Source organism: Harpegnathos saltator, unplaced genomic scaffold (assembly GCF_003227715.2).
Source record: "Harpegnathos saltator strain DR-91 unplaced genomic scaffold, Hsal_v8.6 scaffold192, whole genome shotgun sequence".
Classification (NCBI taxonomy): Eukaryota; Metazoa; Arthropoda; class Insecta; order Hymenoptera; family Formicidae; genus Harpegnathos; species Harpegnathos saltator.
In genome coordinates this window covers 720,843-738,833 of record NW_020229975.1, presented here as the reverse complement: position 1 = coordinate 738,833, position 17,991 = coordinate 720,843, and the positions used below count along the sequence as shown (strand labels likewise).

The following is a 17,991-nucleotide window of genomic DNA, read 5'->3' as shown; positions in this document are numbered from 1 at the left end:
TATACATACATTTAGTCTCATCGTGCTTGCATTTAATATGAAACGCCACCGAGTCTTTTGAAATATGCGTTGGATAATTTGATATTAAATTATCAAGCGAAGATAGAGGTCTCGAAGGCTACAATTAAAAGTTGGACGAAAAATCGACAGAAACGGTTACACCTTTGTGAGAGTCCTCGTACTTCGGTTTGGAACTTAGAACGGCACGCAGTAATCTGGTCGGGCTCTATCGTGTGGTCCGATCGTTTGGGCTTGCTATCTGGAATCTCGATCGCTCCTGATCGAGCAATTATTCCGTGGCACTTCAATTTTCCACGATAAATTTTTACCGCGCGCGCGTGGGCGGCGATCACACTGCTCGCCGTAGCGCGGGACGACACGAGAGAGTAGCGGGAAAAATTTGTCGGAAAAACGGACAGCCATTGTCTTCGGCCTGATGGAAGATAGAGACAGAATTGAGCCATCGATTATCGTCCCGCGAACGTTTGCATGGAAATTGCTAAAACTGCGGAAATCGGTTCAACGATATTTCCTTACTTTGCGTCGAGGGTGTTAATTGGTTTAAACGAATGATCATTTCGCGGGGTGTCCCTAATGAAGTCGGTTCTTATCATCTCTTGATTCGTAGTGATCCGACACGAAACGTGACTGCGTTTTCGCAGTCCTATCCGATGGTAATTCGCGTTAAATTTTCGAAATCACGATTTACAAACCGAATGAACGCGCGCGCGCGAATTAGATGAATGTAAATATGATTGTTACAAGTCTTAGGACACATGTCCGCGAATAGCCACATTATACGCTTGTACCTACGGCCGCGTCCTCGTTCTCGGACATTGTACATGTGAGAATACGTTTCGCAACTTCCGCGGCGCGTCCGTCCGCGGAATTTACATAACGGCATTTTATGCACGCTGGATATCATGCGTGGAATAGTCAGACGTCAGACTTGTTCAGGCATGGGTAGGAGAGGGCGAGAGGGAGAAAGAGGGGGGAGGGGGGGGAGGAAGGGTATCAGAACGCGATGTGTAACAGCGGCCAACTTGAGGAGCCTCCAGGCAGATCAACGATGTGTGTAATCGAGCGACAGTGGTTGTGTAGCAGTCAGGCCGAGGAGCTAGTCGTGTAGTCGAGGTGAGCCGTGCGGCGCTCAGTATGCTTGCCGGCTGAGTGCCGAGGTTGTGTTGAAGGGGATATATCATCGGACCCTGTGATACAGTGTCCTTCATGCACATTTCGTTGGATCGTACATCAAGCCGACGTTACTACCACACCGCGTGGATACGCCTCCGATAGAATTACGTAATACGACGTCTTCGGGTTCCTAGATCCCCGCGGCGCTCCGTGCCGATAGCGATACGGCGAAATAAAGTTTCGAGATAGTCTACTTTTGAGTGCGCACACGGCGGCAGGGCCGGTCGATCCTTTTATATACCGTCGGCCCTCCAATCTGTGTACGCGAATCGATAGTCTAAAGTTTCGCCCGCCGGTTTTTCCAATTATTCGTCGGATTCCTTTATCGGATGCGCTTGAAATAGTTCCCGTAGTTACCATCGGGGGTTTCCACGTCAGCCAATTTAAGTAAAATATACAAGCGTCTGATGCAAAGAAAACTAACTTTTGATTTGATACACCGGCATCCTATAGCGGCCGATCGCGAGCAACCGGGACAACGCGGAGTCGCGATTTTCCTTCTTCGCGAGTAATTGAAACAATCGTCGAACGTATTGCGTTTCGTCGTCGCGGGCCGATTCGTCGAGCGAGAATTTACAGTTTCCGCAATCGAACTGGAGTTCGTGTATGCATGTGTGTGTAGGTGAGGTGTCTGCGACGCATGCGACGATTGACGAGATTTCCTTTGATGGCACATTGTTAGGAGAGTAACTTGAACGGAATCTATCAAATACAGACTCATTCGTTACATAGGATGTCGTCAGAATTGTTATCTGTTCGTGCTCGAGACGCACATGAAGCGCATGATCATTCGTTTCGCTTTCATTCGCGAATATTTTTGACGCCTCTTTTTTTTTTCTCTCAGTTCGTCACGTTTGAGAGACGTACATACAAATGCTTGTAAGTAATGTTGACGTTCGTTTTTAACAATGACTGACCCGATTTATTGACGCAATAAAATGTTTACGTGATCTTATATCGTGAAAGTAGACGCGACTATTTTCCAGCCACTCTATTCGAAGATGACACCTTTACAGATTAAAAATAACACGCACAGGGTGGTGAGAATCGATATTTTTGGTTTTATTCATAGCTCGCATTCAGTTAAAAAACGATCGAGTTCTGCGAGACCATCGTACATTCAACATGCTCGTCGCACTCGATAAATAAAGATCGAAATTAATTGACCATAAAAAAAAGAGAGAGAGAGAGAAACGCGCGAATACCTTTCGCTTAATCTCTTAACGCGTCGAACGATGTCGGTATTTGATCGTGCGCGAGAAACACGATAGCTTAATTTGCCTTTCGCAGCGCGACCGATCTGCATTAGGCAAATACAATGTAACTTGAAAGCAAACTTCCCCTTTCTTCCCATACTAGTTGCCTACTTACGCGTCGTCCTACGGGTAGGAGAGATCTTTTTGTTTGTGCTCGCGGCGCGTCGCAGAGGGAACTCTTTTCAGATTTGAATGTTTCATCGCGTGGAGTGGCATCGATTCCGTTCTTACGCTGGCGTCGAGAGAGGAGAGAGAGAGAGAGAGAGATGTAGTGTGTCAGCGTAGAATTTAAATCATTTCACGCTGCATCGCGTTACGCAAATATTCTACACTCGTGCCTCTCTCAACGTACTCAGGCTGCGCTCTCCCGCTCTCCCTCGCTTCTCGTTTCACATCTCTTTCTTCCTCTCCCTTCGACAAAGTAAATATAATTTAATTCGAATTATAAATCTGGCTCGGTGCGCTCGTACTGAAGGTATCTTTGGACGGTGGGTGTTGTAAATCAGATTAACAAGTCAGCCTCAACATTTTCATTTGTTCCGACATCTATCATTTTTCCTCGGTATTGACGGGACGATACTCGAGAGATATACCGAGAAAAAGAGAGAGAGAGAGAGAGAGAGAGGATTACTGCTTCGTGCGCCAGACCAGCGCGTTACTTTTTCCACTTGCTCGCGTTTGGGTTTTAGCGTCTCGGACGGAAGGGAAAACAACTCGCGCACCTGTAGCGACGCGTGAAATAAGTCCGACTTCTAGAGAGCGAGAGGAAGAGAGAGAGAATGAGAGAGAGAGAGAGAGAGAGACGGGGGGGGGCAAAGAAAGAGAAAGAGAGAGAGAGAGAGAGAGAGAGAGACAGGAGGGCTTAGCGCAGTTCTCGTCGTCCCGTCATAATCACCGGGCTCTAAGTAAATCCAGGTGTGTCAGCGTAACTCAAAGCAAAGCTTTGCCACGCGCACGGCCAGCCAGCCAGCTAGCTAGCTAGCTAGCCAGCCAGCCAGCCAGCCAGCTAGCCAGCCAGCCAGCTAGCCAGCCAGCCAGCTAGCCGGCCGGTCAAGGGAGCGTCGGCGCGATTCGGTGGTGCCCCCCGACGCAAGACTCGAAGGGGGGATCCTCTTCGCGTCCGCGTCGCGGCACGTGAAGAGGGATGAACCGGTCGGTGGGGGTGAACGGCGCGCTCTCTCCGCTGGCCGAGCAACCCCTTCGGTCTCGCTGGCGCGCGACGGGTGCCGCGCGATAGAGAGGGGGTTCTTCGCCTCGTGCGCGTCGGATATACGTAGCTTCGCGGCAGGTCAGGACTTCAGTCTCGACGCGGCAGCGCTACCTTCGTCGCGCTATACGCGTGCGACTACCTTGACGCGCGACGACGATCATGGGTGAGAAACGTGCTGTGTGCCCGCGCCGACGACAGGTGCCTCTTCTGGTAGTGACCACTCTGCTGGTTGGCGTGCGTACGGAGCTTGTCGGTGAGTAGACACGTTGGTTATGCGTGGTTGCATTATTTCACGCGATCCCGCTCCCAGGAGTATCTCCTCGGCCGGATGTCGTCGCGCGTACCGGGGAGCCGCGTAAACGATGACACCTGTAGTGCATCGGAACTATTAATTACGTCGCTCATTAGGCACCTATCGCTTAGCTGGCTGGCTGGCTGGCTGGCTGGCGGAACGGCTGTTCGCGAGAGCTTTCCAAGAGATCGCGCGGCATCTGTGAAAGTGTAGTACCTGTCCTCGAGCATTCGTTGAAAATCGATATGATGTTTTCAAAAAGAGAGCGAATTATGTGAGAAATTGAAATATATAAAAAAAAAGGTATATATGGTAAAAGGAAAGAAACGAGCGTGTAGAAATGTACCAGGACATCGTTCAAAGTCGTCTTCTCTTGAACCGAATGAAACATCAATAATGCGATGTTTCTTTTTTATGTGACGCGAGAGCAAACTATTCCGATGGTCAGTGGTCGAAGCGTGTGTGTTTATCCCGTACGTAGGCATCTTCGTTGATGAATCAGTGAATTCAGAAATTGCGAATAACGCGCGAATTACGATCGGTTTTTGCACGTTAATTGACGGATCTAATTACGAAGCTTGGCGTGACAGAAATTTCACGAATTTCGATGTTCGGTTTACGTTATGGTTTTACGTAACGCGTTACGATTTGTTTCGCGGCAAGTCGTGCGACGAATAATTCATTTCATTGCCCTCGTTGCACGCTTGTATTGTTTCTTTTTTTTTTTTCTCGTCACTCTTCGACTGTTCATGACGTTTACGAGAGCGCGGAGATTTGTGGCGATTTGATTTTATGCTTTATCTGTAAATTATGAGCAAAACTGCTATCTGCGGTTACGTGTTCCATAGTGTCGCAAATGGTACGTGACGTACTCTCACCCTCGTGTAGAATATTCGCGCGCGTGTGAAAATCGTAGTTGAACGGGCGCGCGATGCGGCCATTGTCGAACCTAAAATCGCGCTGCGCTATTTTAAACAAACGCGCGCAACATCAAGTATCGCGAGTGGAAATTTCGCGTGTAACGCAACGCCGGAGCGAAACGTACGACGATAAAGGAAAACGCGAAGCAGCGAGTTTAGATTGCCGCATAAAGAATCGATTTATAGACAGGACGGAGTAACGACGGTGACATCGTTTTAGCGGGTTGTAAAATTTCGAGAGTGCATCGCTCAGTTTATGTAACATGCGGATGCTGAATATCTTCTTTTCTCTTGCTTTATTGAGGAAGTTTTCAGATGCCGATATGCGTCGCCGTGCAATTCCAGACGCGCCTCGGCGACGCGTATTTTCCCTCGCGGTAGAGGCGCGTTTATCGCCCGATTCCGTTTTATGCCGCACTTGACAGTTCCAGCGGAACTTCCGAGCGAGAGATCGAAATTGTTTCATATTCGTGAAATTATGTACGCAAGCCGGTGGCTCATGGACTGAACAAAGAATGTGATATTGCAGAGACTCTCATTTCTTAACTGCCTTCCAGTAGTTGTATCTAGTTAAATTTATCGCTATTTTTATAACTCCGTTTACATTTTAATTCCGTGAGAGTTCTCTGTGGATTACGGTAATTATGTCGCCCGACGGATCGGAGTAAAGCAACCTCCACTTTCGCAAGGAACTAAAATATGTATTCTACGATAAAAATGTACGATCGCGTAAAATAACCGCTTACAGGGAGGAACTTTATGATTTCCCTAGTCGATTGATGCTTTTACAAATCTGAACATTGTCCGAAGCGCATTTCGTACACAAAAACTGCAACCTATGCTAACCCAAGCTAATTAATTTTAAGTAGCGGCTCGCAAAATCGGCTCGCCGTTAACCGCATGCGTTAACCCGGAGTGAGAGAAGTTGCGCGAGTGATTTTTTAGTAGACGGGTAGTTTGAAGTTCGCTCGTAATATTATCGCGCTAATAAAGCACGTAAAATGCTAAATAAGTGTGTAAATTGAGTTGCCTCTTTATGAAATTATAAAAAAGTTAGCGCGTGTAACAGGTGGTTCGGTGGCGATTGTTTTGCTCGATATTCGTAAGTAGGTCGATCGAGGTTAGTCCTACGTAACTGTTGCGAATAATGGGATCTCGCCATCGGTGATATCATTTGGCAGCGTCTGGTGATCGCGGCGGCGACAAAACAATTTGACAAACGAACAAACGGCTGCGTTCAAACAGCTACGTTAGGCTACACATCTCTTGTTTCGCGTTACCACGTGTCCGTCAGAGAATCCGCGCGATATTCATCGCGACAACTTAAAGCGCTCGGGTTTACGGAGATCCAAACGTCGTCCGAGCAGTATTCTTGTTACACATGATGGATCACCGTAAGAAACGGATCCAGTATCTGAGAGGATCGTCGTATCGGAGAATAGGAGTTTCGCCTTTAACAGCACAGTCGCGACGACCATTCTGTCAGATCCTCCCGCATTATTACTTCAAAGCTAGTGGAACGCTTTAAAGATGTCCCGAGCTTTCGTCGATGCGCAAGACAAGTCCGCGAGGCAATCGCGCGAATATTCCAATACACTCGAGCTCTCTGCATTAATAAAGGGCGGGGATGGAGTGTGCGCATGGAGTATTCGCTCGGTTAACATTATGAAGTATAATTTATCGCGTGTGCCATACCCCTACACACTTTTCAAACGTGAGATACGACGCATCGTTTCTGACCGTTTTTCAGGGGGGTTATTTATGCCCGGGAGCCTCAGAATACGTCGATGTACACCACGTTGCAGGATATTTTCGTCGCGCCGGTATGTAAATCACTCGTCGCATGTACTGTCGCGAGCATTTTATCGATCCACGATGCGGAATTTAGCGATTCATGTTCCACTAATTATTACTATCTTTTACCCGCCTCGCTGAGAGAGGGAAAAATAGATAAATAGATGGAGATAGAGAGAGAGAGAGAGAGAGAGAGAGAGAGAGAGAGGGGGGAGGAGGGAGGGAGAGGGAGGTAGAAAAAAGAAAAGAGGGCGTGCACATGCTCACACGTAAGGAAGGAGATAAAAACGTATCATTATGCGGTGGGCTTACAAATGAGGATGGGCTTTGTGCGTGGCGGCGTTTTGAAAATGCGTCTGTGCGCTTTCGGGATGGAGCTTTGTTATCGCACTTTGGCTCGTTACTTTTCCGGACAACCGGCTAGCTGTAATTTTGCAAGTTCTCAGTGTGGAAACGTCTGGCAGTCGTCAAATTCTCAACCGTTTGCACAAACGTTCCGCGCGAGTTAATGCGTCGGCAAAGAGGGGAAAGCTGAAAAAGCGCAGAGAAGTAGTCGTGCGCATTTAAATTTAGCGTCTATCTGCGGTAGTTAGAAGTCATTATTGAAGGACCACTGCCACAGGTATAACGCAATAAGCAGACGTAAAATGGCTGAGATGAAACTTGTTGGGTTATAAATGGAAAGCAGAAGTAATAATCCATTTTTCGTCGAATCAGTATGAGGAGCGACGAATTATTTCTCCGATTAATCTTCGGTCGGCGCATAAATTTTCAAGTTCGCCATAAAGCGCGCGTGCATCCATCCAACCGTAATATCGTTCTAATTAGAAATAATCTAATTAGAAATATCCTTGGGATAAATAATACCCGTGCGGTTATTCGCTGTAAGCGTCGCGAGTGAATTCGCGTTCACCGTTCGAATATATATCGGGATTAGAATTGCACGGATAACAAGCGCGTCACGAGATCATTAACGAGATCGTCTTGAGAAGCGGCATCATTTCACTGAGAACCGAAATAGACAGATGGCTGGTCCGCAAGTATCATCCAAATCCTTTGCCCATAAAATTGATCAAATTCTGAGATACGCCGCACCGGCAAACGCTTTGGATCCAATAAAGAGGATTAAGTGTACTGAGCTGTAAACACGGTGTGATTGAATTCTGGGGGCGGCGAGGAAATTCCTCCCTCATGCTCTCTCTTCCTCACGATGCCTCGCTTTCTCCACGCTCGTCCTCTCTTTCTCTTTCTCTCTCTCTCTCTCTCTCTCTCTTTCTCTCTCTCTTCCTCGGTCTATTTCTGCCCCTCTTCCTCTACCTCTTTCTCTCATTCTCTCCCGTTCTCTCTTTGCCTCTCCTTCTCTCTCTCTCTCTCTCTCTCTCTCTCTCTCTCTCTCTCGTTTGCTTTTCGTTTCTTCGCTGCTTCATCCCTCTCTCGAATGTTACAGTTTTCTCCTTCTTTGTTTATGTGCCCTTATACGGCCGTGCAAGAAAACAAAACGGTCGTGCCAAGCTTCTTCCACTTTCATTACCGTGGAAAATGTCGTGACATTTGTCTTCGCGTAAATTGGACGCCCTCGTACCGTGTCCGCGATGGTCCGCTGAATTTTATGCGAATTTTTGCCTAATGGAGTGTGTGATTGCTCCCGCGGTCTGGTATAAACGACCGGTTGTATAGCCGGAAGATCCGCTTTCGAGACGATTTTTTGAATGTTACAGGAAGTTCGAAATTCACGTTCTGCAAATGTAATCGGCTTAAGTCATTAAAAAACCACACGAATCACTGCTCTTTTGTACTCTGTTTGCATTTCCGCCCTGATATCACATCAGAAATGAAACGCAGCGGATTAATGGCTTAATATCGTTTCGTGTGTTTTCTGGCAGCTACCGAACATTGCGCAGTAGATAATTGATGCTCTCGCAATCCTCTTTCAGCGTCGACAGATTATCAGTTGGCCGTGTATTTTTGCGAATATTATGCAGAAATTTGATTTAGGGCGGGATATTTCGACGAGTGGTCCCTGATGTACTATGGGACAAGTTTTATACGTAATTAATCGCTGACTATCGGAACATGCGAAGGCGAATCGATTATTGAATTTATCACAATATTGCGAATTCATGACAGCGGATGTCAAATTTAACGCAGCAGTTAACGCGCGTAGTATATAATTGCCGGCGATTAAAAAATTATTTTAATTTTACCTGTTATTTAGCGATTCTCGTTCAATCGGTGATTTCTGCTAACATCGATCTCGCGCGGCATGTACCCGACGAAATGACATATTAAAACGTACAATATAATTAATAAATGCGCTTACATAAAGAATGCACGTGTGCGCATCTAGTAATTAATGCAATAATTAATGAAACACTGCATGCTCGTAATAATGTCAGAGATTCTAAAAATACCTCGCACATACGGGCTTTAATTGCGAATTTATAACGTTATTTAATGATATCGTATTAAGCGATAATTTAACAATGTACATACAATTAACTTTGCGGTTTCGGATGCATTACATAATTGCATAAACTTTCGGCAACGTACTCTCTCGCGTACAGAGAAGGACAGTCGATCTTCTTTCCTCAATACGAAATATTTAACGGGAATACGCGCGTCGATATAAGACGCGTGGCGGCTTCGCGGTTTCAAGTTTGTTTACATATTCGAATACAGTCGTCGCGGGGAAGAAACGTTCTCGTACACGTACGATACAAAATTTGACACACACGTACATATACACACATGAGAACTCTCACCATCACGTTTAATGGCTTTCTCAAAGCACAATTACGCCTCGTCGGTGTACCTCTCGATTTTCCACATTCCCGCGATAATAATCATTTCCGATGATTGCGCTTTCGTACGAGATTTATCGGACGAAGTTGCAACCGCGTATCGATACGTCACGTGCTCTTTCTTCATAAACTTCGACATTCTTTCCGCGATTTCGTGAGTCGAATCGCCGAGCGCTAGCAATAGTTTTCAGGGGGCAGGAGAGAAAGGGGGGACGGGGAGTAACAGGAGAGCGGAAACGATGTCCTTAATCCGCTCTCCTACCCCGTCGCCGCCTCCGCACCTACTCTCCGCGTCATCGGCTATTACAAGGATTCTGTTAGTAGCAAAGTTTCGAAGTGGCAATTCCCGAAGGTACAATTATTTGCGGTAGCTGCGTTGACGTTCTCGCTCGTTCGCGCGCGTCGGTTATGTACGGAAGAATTGAAATGTTGTTGAAATAGATCGAGCCTCGCATTATTCACGTACATACATCGAGAAGTTCAATTCTCGGCGATAAGGTCACTCTCGCGTCACCAGTGCGCTTCCCCCCTCTTGACTTTCCGCTTCCCTTTTGTTTTTTTTTATTAATGTGCCCTATCCATTTAATAACTTGCGCGACGACTCCTATGAATTCTCGGTATTACGACAAACGGGATCGTGATTCGCAATAGCGCGGCGCGATGCAAGTTTAATGAAATCGTCGAATATTCAGCGAGAATAAATGGACAGGAATGACTCCGTTTGACAGCGCGCCGCGTTACGGGATTCGATCGCGTGCCGTGGTCCCTCCAGCCGCGATCGATATCACTGCTGGTTACCGCGAACTTGCGGATATTCAAATCTTGCGGAGAAGGGGGGCCGCCCGGTACCTCGCGCATTACACTCGCGAAAACGTAATCAGGCCAGTCAGACGGGCCGCACATTTCGAACACCGGTACGAGCGGCGACGACAACGGCGACGGCGGCGGCGACGACATTTCTGAATGCCAGTAGATTCGCCGCGACATAAATTCCCGTTCCCGTTCTCGTTCTCGTGGGATCTCACACGCAATTTGTTTCGTACGAGATCCGTACGGATCCCGGAGTGGACGAAAATGAAAAATTATTCGTAATTTGTCTTATTGCGTAGGCATGTGATAATGGAGAAATAGTGTGTCGGAGAGGTTAATGGACGCGCGTCCGATGTATCTACTTTCCTTCGACTTTAATGGCGCGGGAGTTTTCACCCCGTCGGAGGTGGTTGAAATACAATAACCGCACTTGGATGTAAATACGACGAGACGTTTTATCTGACGGCATCGAAGTGTCCCAGCATTAATCTAAATTGAGATAAAATATTTTCACATAGCACGCGCGTCGAGAGGAGATACCTCACCGTGCTGACAACAGTGATGAAAATCCTCTTTTTTTCTCCTTTCTCCGTGGGAAAGAGAGCGAGCGAGCGAGCGAGCGAGTGAGCGAGCGAGCGAGAGAGAGAGAGAGAGAGAGAGAGAGAGAGAGAGAGAGAGAAAGAGAGGAAGAGAAGTCGCAATGCAATTATCCATTTTTTTCTACCACGATAATAAGTGTTATAGCGATCAAGAACCACCCCGATGATATTCCTCGCTCGGTGTAAACTATATCGAGGTGAAATTTCAGTCGCCGCGCGGCTGATGGGTGGATACATCTGCGCGCCATACGACGGACGGTGTGTGTATTATATGTGAATTAACACGAGCCATGTGCGAGCACGCGCGCGCATCCGTCTGTGTGCGCATCCGTCAATTTCGTAATAATTATTTTACCGGGTAAACGATGATGCACGTTTTAATGGACATTGTCGGCTATATACGTTTCGAGATACTTCGCGAAGTATCAGCCATCCACCCACGGCGCGATCGTCTCTTTTTTAACGGCCCCCGATATTTCATTTCTCTCGTTTCTCGCTCGTATCTCTTACCGCGCCGATAAATTCTCGGCGCGTTTAACCAGCGCTAATATGGATTTGGGATATTTATATTCCGGGACGTTTCTTAATGAAATTTTTGGCAAGACGAGATACATTAATTAAGCTTAAATCCACCAAGTCCCTACCCTCTCCTATCACAAACTCCGCACAACACAGGCACTTAAAAATAATTCGGAGGCCGCCACCGGAACAGCTTGAAATATTCATAACGCCGCGCGCGCAAAAATATCGAATTGCCGATGGATGATCGTACATTATAGCTAGTTATCAGACGTGACTGCCCAGTGTGATAACGCAATCTGTACGGAAAATGAAAATAATTGACTTTATCGACATTTCGCACGCGTTCCTATTTGCCGTACAATCTAATTTGGCCAGACGCGCGGATTCGTCCTATTGTTGCAGATCGCAAACAAATTGCTTGCATTCAACCCGCGATAATCTGATAAACGCTTTTTTTCGACGATTATCTATGCATTGTGCGGCCTGTGATATTATATGGCTTTTTCAGCAATATTCTCGCGTTTCTCGTTTGCGTCATGCTGAAAAGTGAAATCGTTATTAATTACGATGGGTAGTGAGAGATAAAGAAAAACAAAAGGATGAAAAGAAGAAGAACATCAAAGAACCGCGATATTACGAATACGCGTATGCGATATTAAGAATTATCAAAGTTGCGTTGCATTCCTACAATGTGTTGAGTAATTTCAAAGATGTGCGCGCATGTTTATAGGTGTGAGTTAATCGGAATATGATCCGCGATATCACGCAAAATCCGAGCGGACTAATTATTGTAAACTATCACGTAATTAATGCGCGTGATTAAACAAGCTATTAATAGCGTAATAAAGCTACGGAATTCAGTTTGATAAATAAATCACGCCAACATCTATAAACCTAATAATTTGCGTTGCCTAAATTTCTGCATATGGGTGTATCGGTGTGCGCGGCAGGTATTGCACGGTAAGCCGCTTAAAATTACAAATAAAACGTGCTTTTGGGATTACTTCAGAGAATACCGCGTTCTAAAATATTAATAACCTGTGTTGTGCGGGAGATAAAAATCCGCAAGCTTGCTCGGATAGATGATTTTTATTCGCACTTTAATACGCTAATTCTACTCGGTTATACTTATGCACTCGTTATACTTATGCCTTGTGATAATATACGGGACAGCGGGTGCTGGGTACTGAAATTTAACAAACTACAGCATGTGTAATTTGTTCGCTGGATAACGGTAGCTGAGTTGAGTGATTTCAGCGTGTGCTCAGCGAGCGGCGAGAATAATTCATACGTGAAGCGCATAGCAGGAACGTGTGTTTGACTATAAAATATGCCCTCCTGATATTGATGCCTCAGCATCGTGGGGGTTTTATGCAGGCTATGGAGTATACATACACAAATATATTTATATACACATATAAGGCTATATATATGTGTGTGTGTGTGTGTACATATATACGTATGTATGTACTTATGCATTTATATATATATATATGCACACACACACACACACACACACACACACACACACACACACACACACACACACACATATATATATATATATATACAACCGCAAGCGTTCTGATCAGGCCGAAATATAAAGCGGAAGAGTGGTATAAAATTTTACTCTGCAACGCAGACGTGCGAATAAACCGCATATAAGAGCACTAGCAGGCACCGGCGCGCACGTGGTGACTGATTTGCGACGGATTCGCTAAGCCGTGATAGAGTGGAGATATCGATTCGCCAATATCGGACAATACGATACCGTTTTATTCGAAGGTTTGCGGTGAACTTGTCATCGCTTTCATGCTTCCGATTTTAAGCAACGATACCGAAAAAAAAGAAAAACGAGAAAAACAAGAGAGGAAGAGAGAGAGAGAGAGAGAGAGAGATACGACAGTGGTGGGCACGCGAGTTGTGCTGCCGTGCACAACTGGATGGTTCTGAAAGCCAGAGACCGAGAGAGAGAGAGAGAGAGAGAGAGAGAGAGAGAGAGAGAGAGAGAACTCGACTCTCAAATACTAGGCGGAATGTAATAGACATTGAACGCGGCGACATTTAGCCAACGAAATTAATGCGGAGTTTATCTTTAATAATTAGGAAGTAGCTACGGAAATTTATGAATTAACACAACGCGCCGGGAGCGCGCTTTACATTCGCAGTATGACGTTTCGTATGTAACGAAATGGTGCATGAAATGTATTGCGTATCCGAGGCATAATGCCTCGGATAAAGATATGCCGGCTTCGGAATAGCAGTCTTACCGGTGTGTGTATCGATTTAATAAAGACAGATCGCTGCTGCGTAAATCTAAATGTCTTCTTTACGGTACTTCTGATGAAAATTGAATTATAGCTTCGTAAAAGCCGAACGGCAGGGCGCAATAGGTGTAAACAAGTTTAGAACTGGGAAAGCATGTGTCAAGAAGGAACGGCGAAGCCGTAAAAGTTGTGGTTATGTGTACAAGGTAATATGCAATAAAAATCAAATTGTCTACTATCTGCCGGATAATCTCGATAAAATTCTCGGAAAATTATAGGTGGCAAGGCGGCGGGATTTTATGCGGTGTGCAGGTGTATTTTCGACGAGCGATTCGATCTGGGAAATGAGATAGATGAAAAAAGTAACTCTTTCCGTGATCTTATATATCAAGGGAATGTAAAGAGGCTCGAGTGAATTTGCGAATGCACATCTAACTCCAGCCGTGAACATGCGTTCTTTCTTTCCAGAATTTGTGTGTGTATATTTTCCGAACGAGATCACGGACACACATACGCGTTACATAATCGCGAGACGTCTTCTCGTTTCGCCGCGAACGTGCGAATGAAACGTCACCGACGAGTACCGACCGTAGAGCACGATCCCACAGCGCAGCATCGAGAAATTAATATTAAATTGTCGGAACGTGATCGATGTCGCGAAGTTGTACAAAGTTCTCGAGCCTCGCGCCAATCGCACTTCGGGTAATTGAATTTTATCGCCGGTCTAAAATTTTATCCTTCCACGCTCGCGCGTTCGCGCTCGCGCCTGCCGATTTAACCGTATTAGTAAATTAAACTCCGAACTTCCTTTACGATTCCTTCGCCCTCCATTAATGAAACCGTTATCGCGTTTCAGTGGGCTCAGTGTCGTTTGACTCACCTCACCGAGTGACTGAGTCGATTCTTCACGCGTTTCTGAGTACGTATGTACTCTTCAAACCGATGTCGCGTAAATTCAGTTGGAATTTACACCCGCGGTACACAAGCGGTAAAATATTAAGCATACGAAACGTCCTCCAAGAGGATAACGAATGTTTGCGGCCGGGAATCACACGTCCGAATTGTCAAACAGCTTTTAACGGTGGAGCTCAAAAATTTAACACCGGCGGCGAAACAAAGTTTGCAATTCGATCACGCGCGTCCCTCGACTTCCATTAATGGACTTTTGTACTCCGTACTCCCAAACAGTTCTGATAGTAGCGGCCGGTGGGGCAGAAAAGGGGGCAGCGCAGCGTAGACACAGGGCGTCCGGAGGGCGGGTGAAGAGGTAATCGTGCCAAACCGCATCTGCTAATACAGCCGATGCACCGGGCTAAAGCAATTCCGCTAATCTACACTGTCCAGTCCGATAACGCGCGGAAAGTGAAGCAATCACGCGGTACCGTTTCTAATCATTTTCCTTTCGCCGATAATTCCTGCGGAAAATCGCTGAATTATCGAAATGGACTCCGCTCTCTCGACGGCTCTCTCTCTCTCTCTCTCTCTCTCTCTCTCTCTCCGCCGTCTGCCACGGCGGGGTCCTCGATAATTTCGCGATCGCGATGAATATAACGTAGCTTATTAACGACTCATTGGATATTCGCTCTCGGCAAAAACCAATATCAGTTTCGAGCAAGATCACGGCGAGAAACGGCAAAGTCTTCTCTCGCTAAGCGAGGCCGGCGGGAGATGTACCGCGCGGGGCGATGGTTAATGAAAAACTCATTTTCAAAACCGGCGAAGTAGTACCGTGCATCGGCACACGAAAGCATAAATACTTAAGTCGAGACTGGTAGAAATGGATGTTCCTTACGTAAGAAGACCGCGCGGGATAGACCTTCGCGCGGTAAGACGCGGGGAGATCTCATCTCGTGTATACTTCATATCTCGCGGTAAATAACGCCTTGTATCATTTATTGTCGCCGGGCAAAGGTGGAGCAGAAGCAGCTTGATTATGTTTACCTCGGTATCAAAATGAAGTGCTCTCCGTCAGAAGGAAAGAGCGAATTTCGCAACTCCCGTTTTATTGCCGCGGTTTGAAATGTCGTCGTCTCGCATTCGCGACTTTGACGCTTCTCCACTTCCGAATTAGAAAATTCGCGATCATTCGTGTGGTTTCCTTAAGATCTGCGATTTCTTCTGATTTCCTGTCTGACGAGTCACATGTGTCTAATTAAACGCTTGTCGTGAGAAAAATATATCTGTCATGTCTGTTTTATTTCACATGTTAATTCAATATATTAATTATCGGCGTTTTTTGCAAATAAACCAATATGCTCGATATCTTGACGCGCAATTGAAGCGTCATCGGCTAAATTATAATTATCGCAACGCATCGCAATACGAAATTCAATCGCAAAAAGGCGACTCGCTTCGAAATCGCTTATAGCATCGATGTAGCAACGAAAGTGCAAGTTTATATTTACAATTTTGAACGTCGATATGAAGGAGAAAAAGCTTTTAATTTTAAAACACGAGGATACGAGTAAAAAACTTTGTGCGAGCGCAATATCTCTGAGAGGTTAAATTAATTTTTGCCATGAAAGTAGTTGACGCGGAAAAAAATGTAGAAGTGCATTTGGTAAAATTACACCAGACACACACACACACACACACACACACACACACGCATATACACATAGTTTACGTTGATGGATACCTTTCTCGATCCTCGATAATTCCCGCGGAACTCCATTTGCTATACTTCTTCTATCCGATCTTTTTGCACGGGCCGAAGATCGGCGATCGCTATCGTTATCGATATTCGCTTTACGTGTCAGGATGCGTTACTTCCGGATGCAAAATATCCGCGGTCTACTTCTTCAAAACATGAAGAACTAGATTCCGCGATTACACTTATCGCGATGGAGATATGCAGCGCGTATAGACGTCTATAATCCCTTTCGCGGTTCAGATGACGATTTCAGATAGCTCGTGATGGGAACTGGGTATTGATCCGCCGACTGAAATTCACCTTGGAGCGAACTTCGAACAAGTCGAGACATTATTATGAAACTTGGATTTTTCGATGAATTGATAAAGTCGATCGTGTGTATGTGTGTGTGTGTGTGTGTGTGTGTGTGTGTGTGCGGAAATGCGCTGCGGTGTGCTAAGCAAAAGTCGATGTACTAAGCACGAGCCGTCGATTAAGATCCAATTTCGTTCCGACTTTGATGTTAATCGAAATTGGAATGCAAAAATTGAGGTTGTAGTTGTTCATATTCAGCAGAAACGATTAAACTAAAAAGAGGAAGAATTATATTTATAACTCGTCTGCCAAATTACTTTTTTTTTTTAATTTGTCGCGGACTCATTGCGAAATGTATAGCCGGCATTCAAAATTGCATTTCGAACCTATAAAGAAAAAATTAATTATTTGCATAGTCGCTTGGCGCTTGGCTTGTTGTTATAATTATAATTCGTCGGGGAAGCAAATCAGGGAAATTAAGCTGGCTCGAACAGCAAAGAATATATTTCGTATCGGTTAATGAAATATTTATTGCCAGTACGAAATTTACTGCGGTAGGAAATGGACATCGATCTATCAATCGGAGTTTACTTCGGAACCGACTTTAACCTGGAACCGAAGCACGGATATTAAAGTTTGTAGCCCGATGCCGAAGGGGGAATGAAAGTGAGAGAGAGAGAGAGAGAGAGCTGGAAAGGATGTGAGGGTGAAAAAAGGGTTGGATAAAATTTTTATATGATATTACAAAGTACGACTTTTATAGAAATATGATCTTTAATTAAATTTACGTTCGTCTATATTGTTACGCGACATCTTTAGAAGTCTTAATGCCTTCCGGCATTAAAACTTCATAAAAAGTTGAATTATTAAAGGCATCTCTTATTCATTTCTTCTCGGTTATCAAGCTGATATGCAAACCTCATCAAGCTTGTAGTGAAAATAGTGAAACGGAAATACGAGACGCTGTTAAATTAATACGGGAACAATGAAACCGGGCGGAGGTGAATTTTTTTACGGGTACAAATTCCGCAATAGTTGTTTCGAAATAAAAGAGAAATAAACATATTGTCGACCAGTGCGCAACGTAATAAATTCACACGAAATTTAAATTTAACAATTCAGCCACGACTAACAATATCTTCACAAAAATAACGTTTTTGTTTATGACTGTAACAATGTGTTGCGCTTAAAACACTGTTCGGACGGGATACTAAATTTAATAAAAAGAAACAAACGATTTCTCCTGGGCCGGCCCCTTACGAGCGTTAAATGTCACACAGGAGTCCACTAGAACCGGTTCGGAGGTTCGGAGGTGGCATGGCAAATTTGCATATGGCGCGAGGAACGGGTGGGTTATCTCCTTCGTTGGAAGTCCGTCG

The 17,991-nt window shown here is 45.3% G+C and overlaps 1 protein-coding gene across 3 annotated transcripts in view; it reads left to right on the top strand.

Moving 5' to 3' along the window:
- Positions 1-1,147: 1,147 nt before the first annotated feature.
- LOC105191963 (neurotrimin) overlaps positions 1,148-17,991 on the top strand; it is a 172,564-nt gene continuing 155,720 nt past the window's right edge. Inside the window, exons 1-2 of one of the 3 annotated variants that reach the window (XM_025297895.1) lie at positions 1,148-1,302; positions 3,739-3,913. In XM_025297895.1, the coding sequence (XP_025153680.1) occupies positions 3,820-3,913 (94 nt within the window). In that variant the 5' untranslated portion in view covers positions 1,148-1,302; positions 3,739-3,819. Of the gene's footprint in view, positions 1,303-3,498; positions 3,914-17,991 lie in introns of those variants that run through there. The other 2 variants (XM_025297896.1, XM_011155769.3) reach the window with 2 other exon arrangements.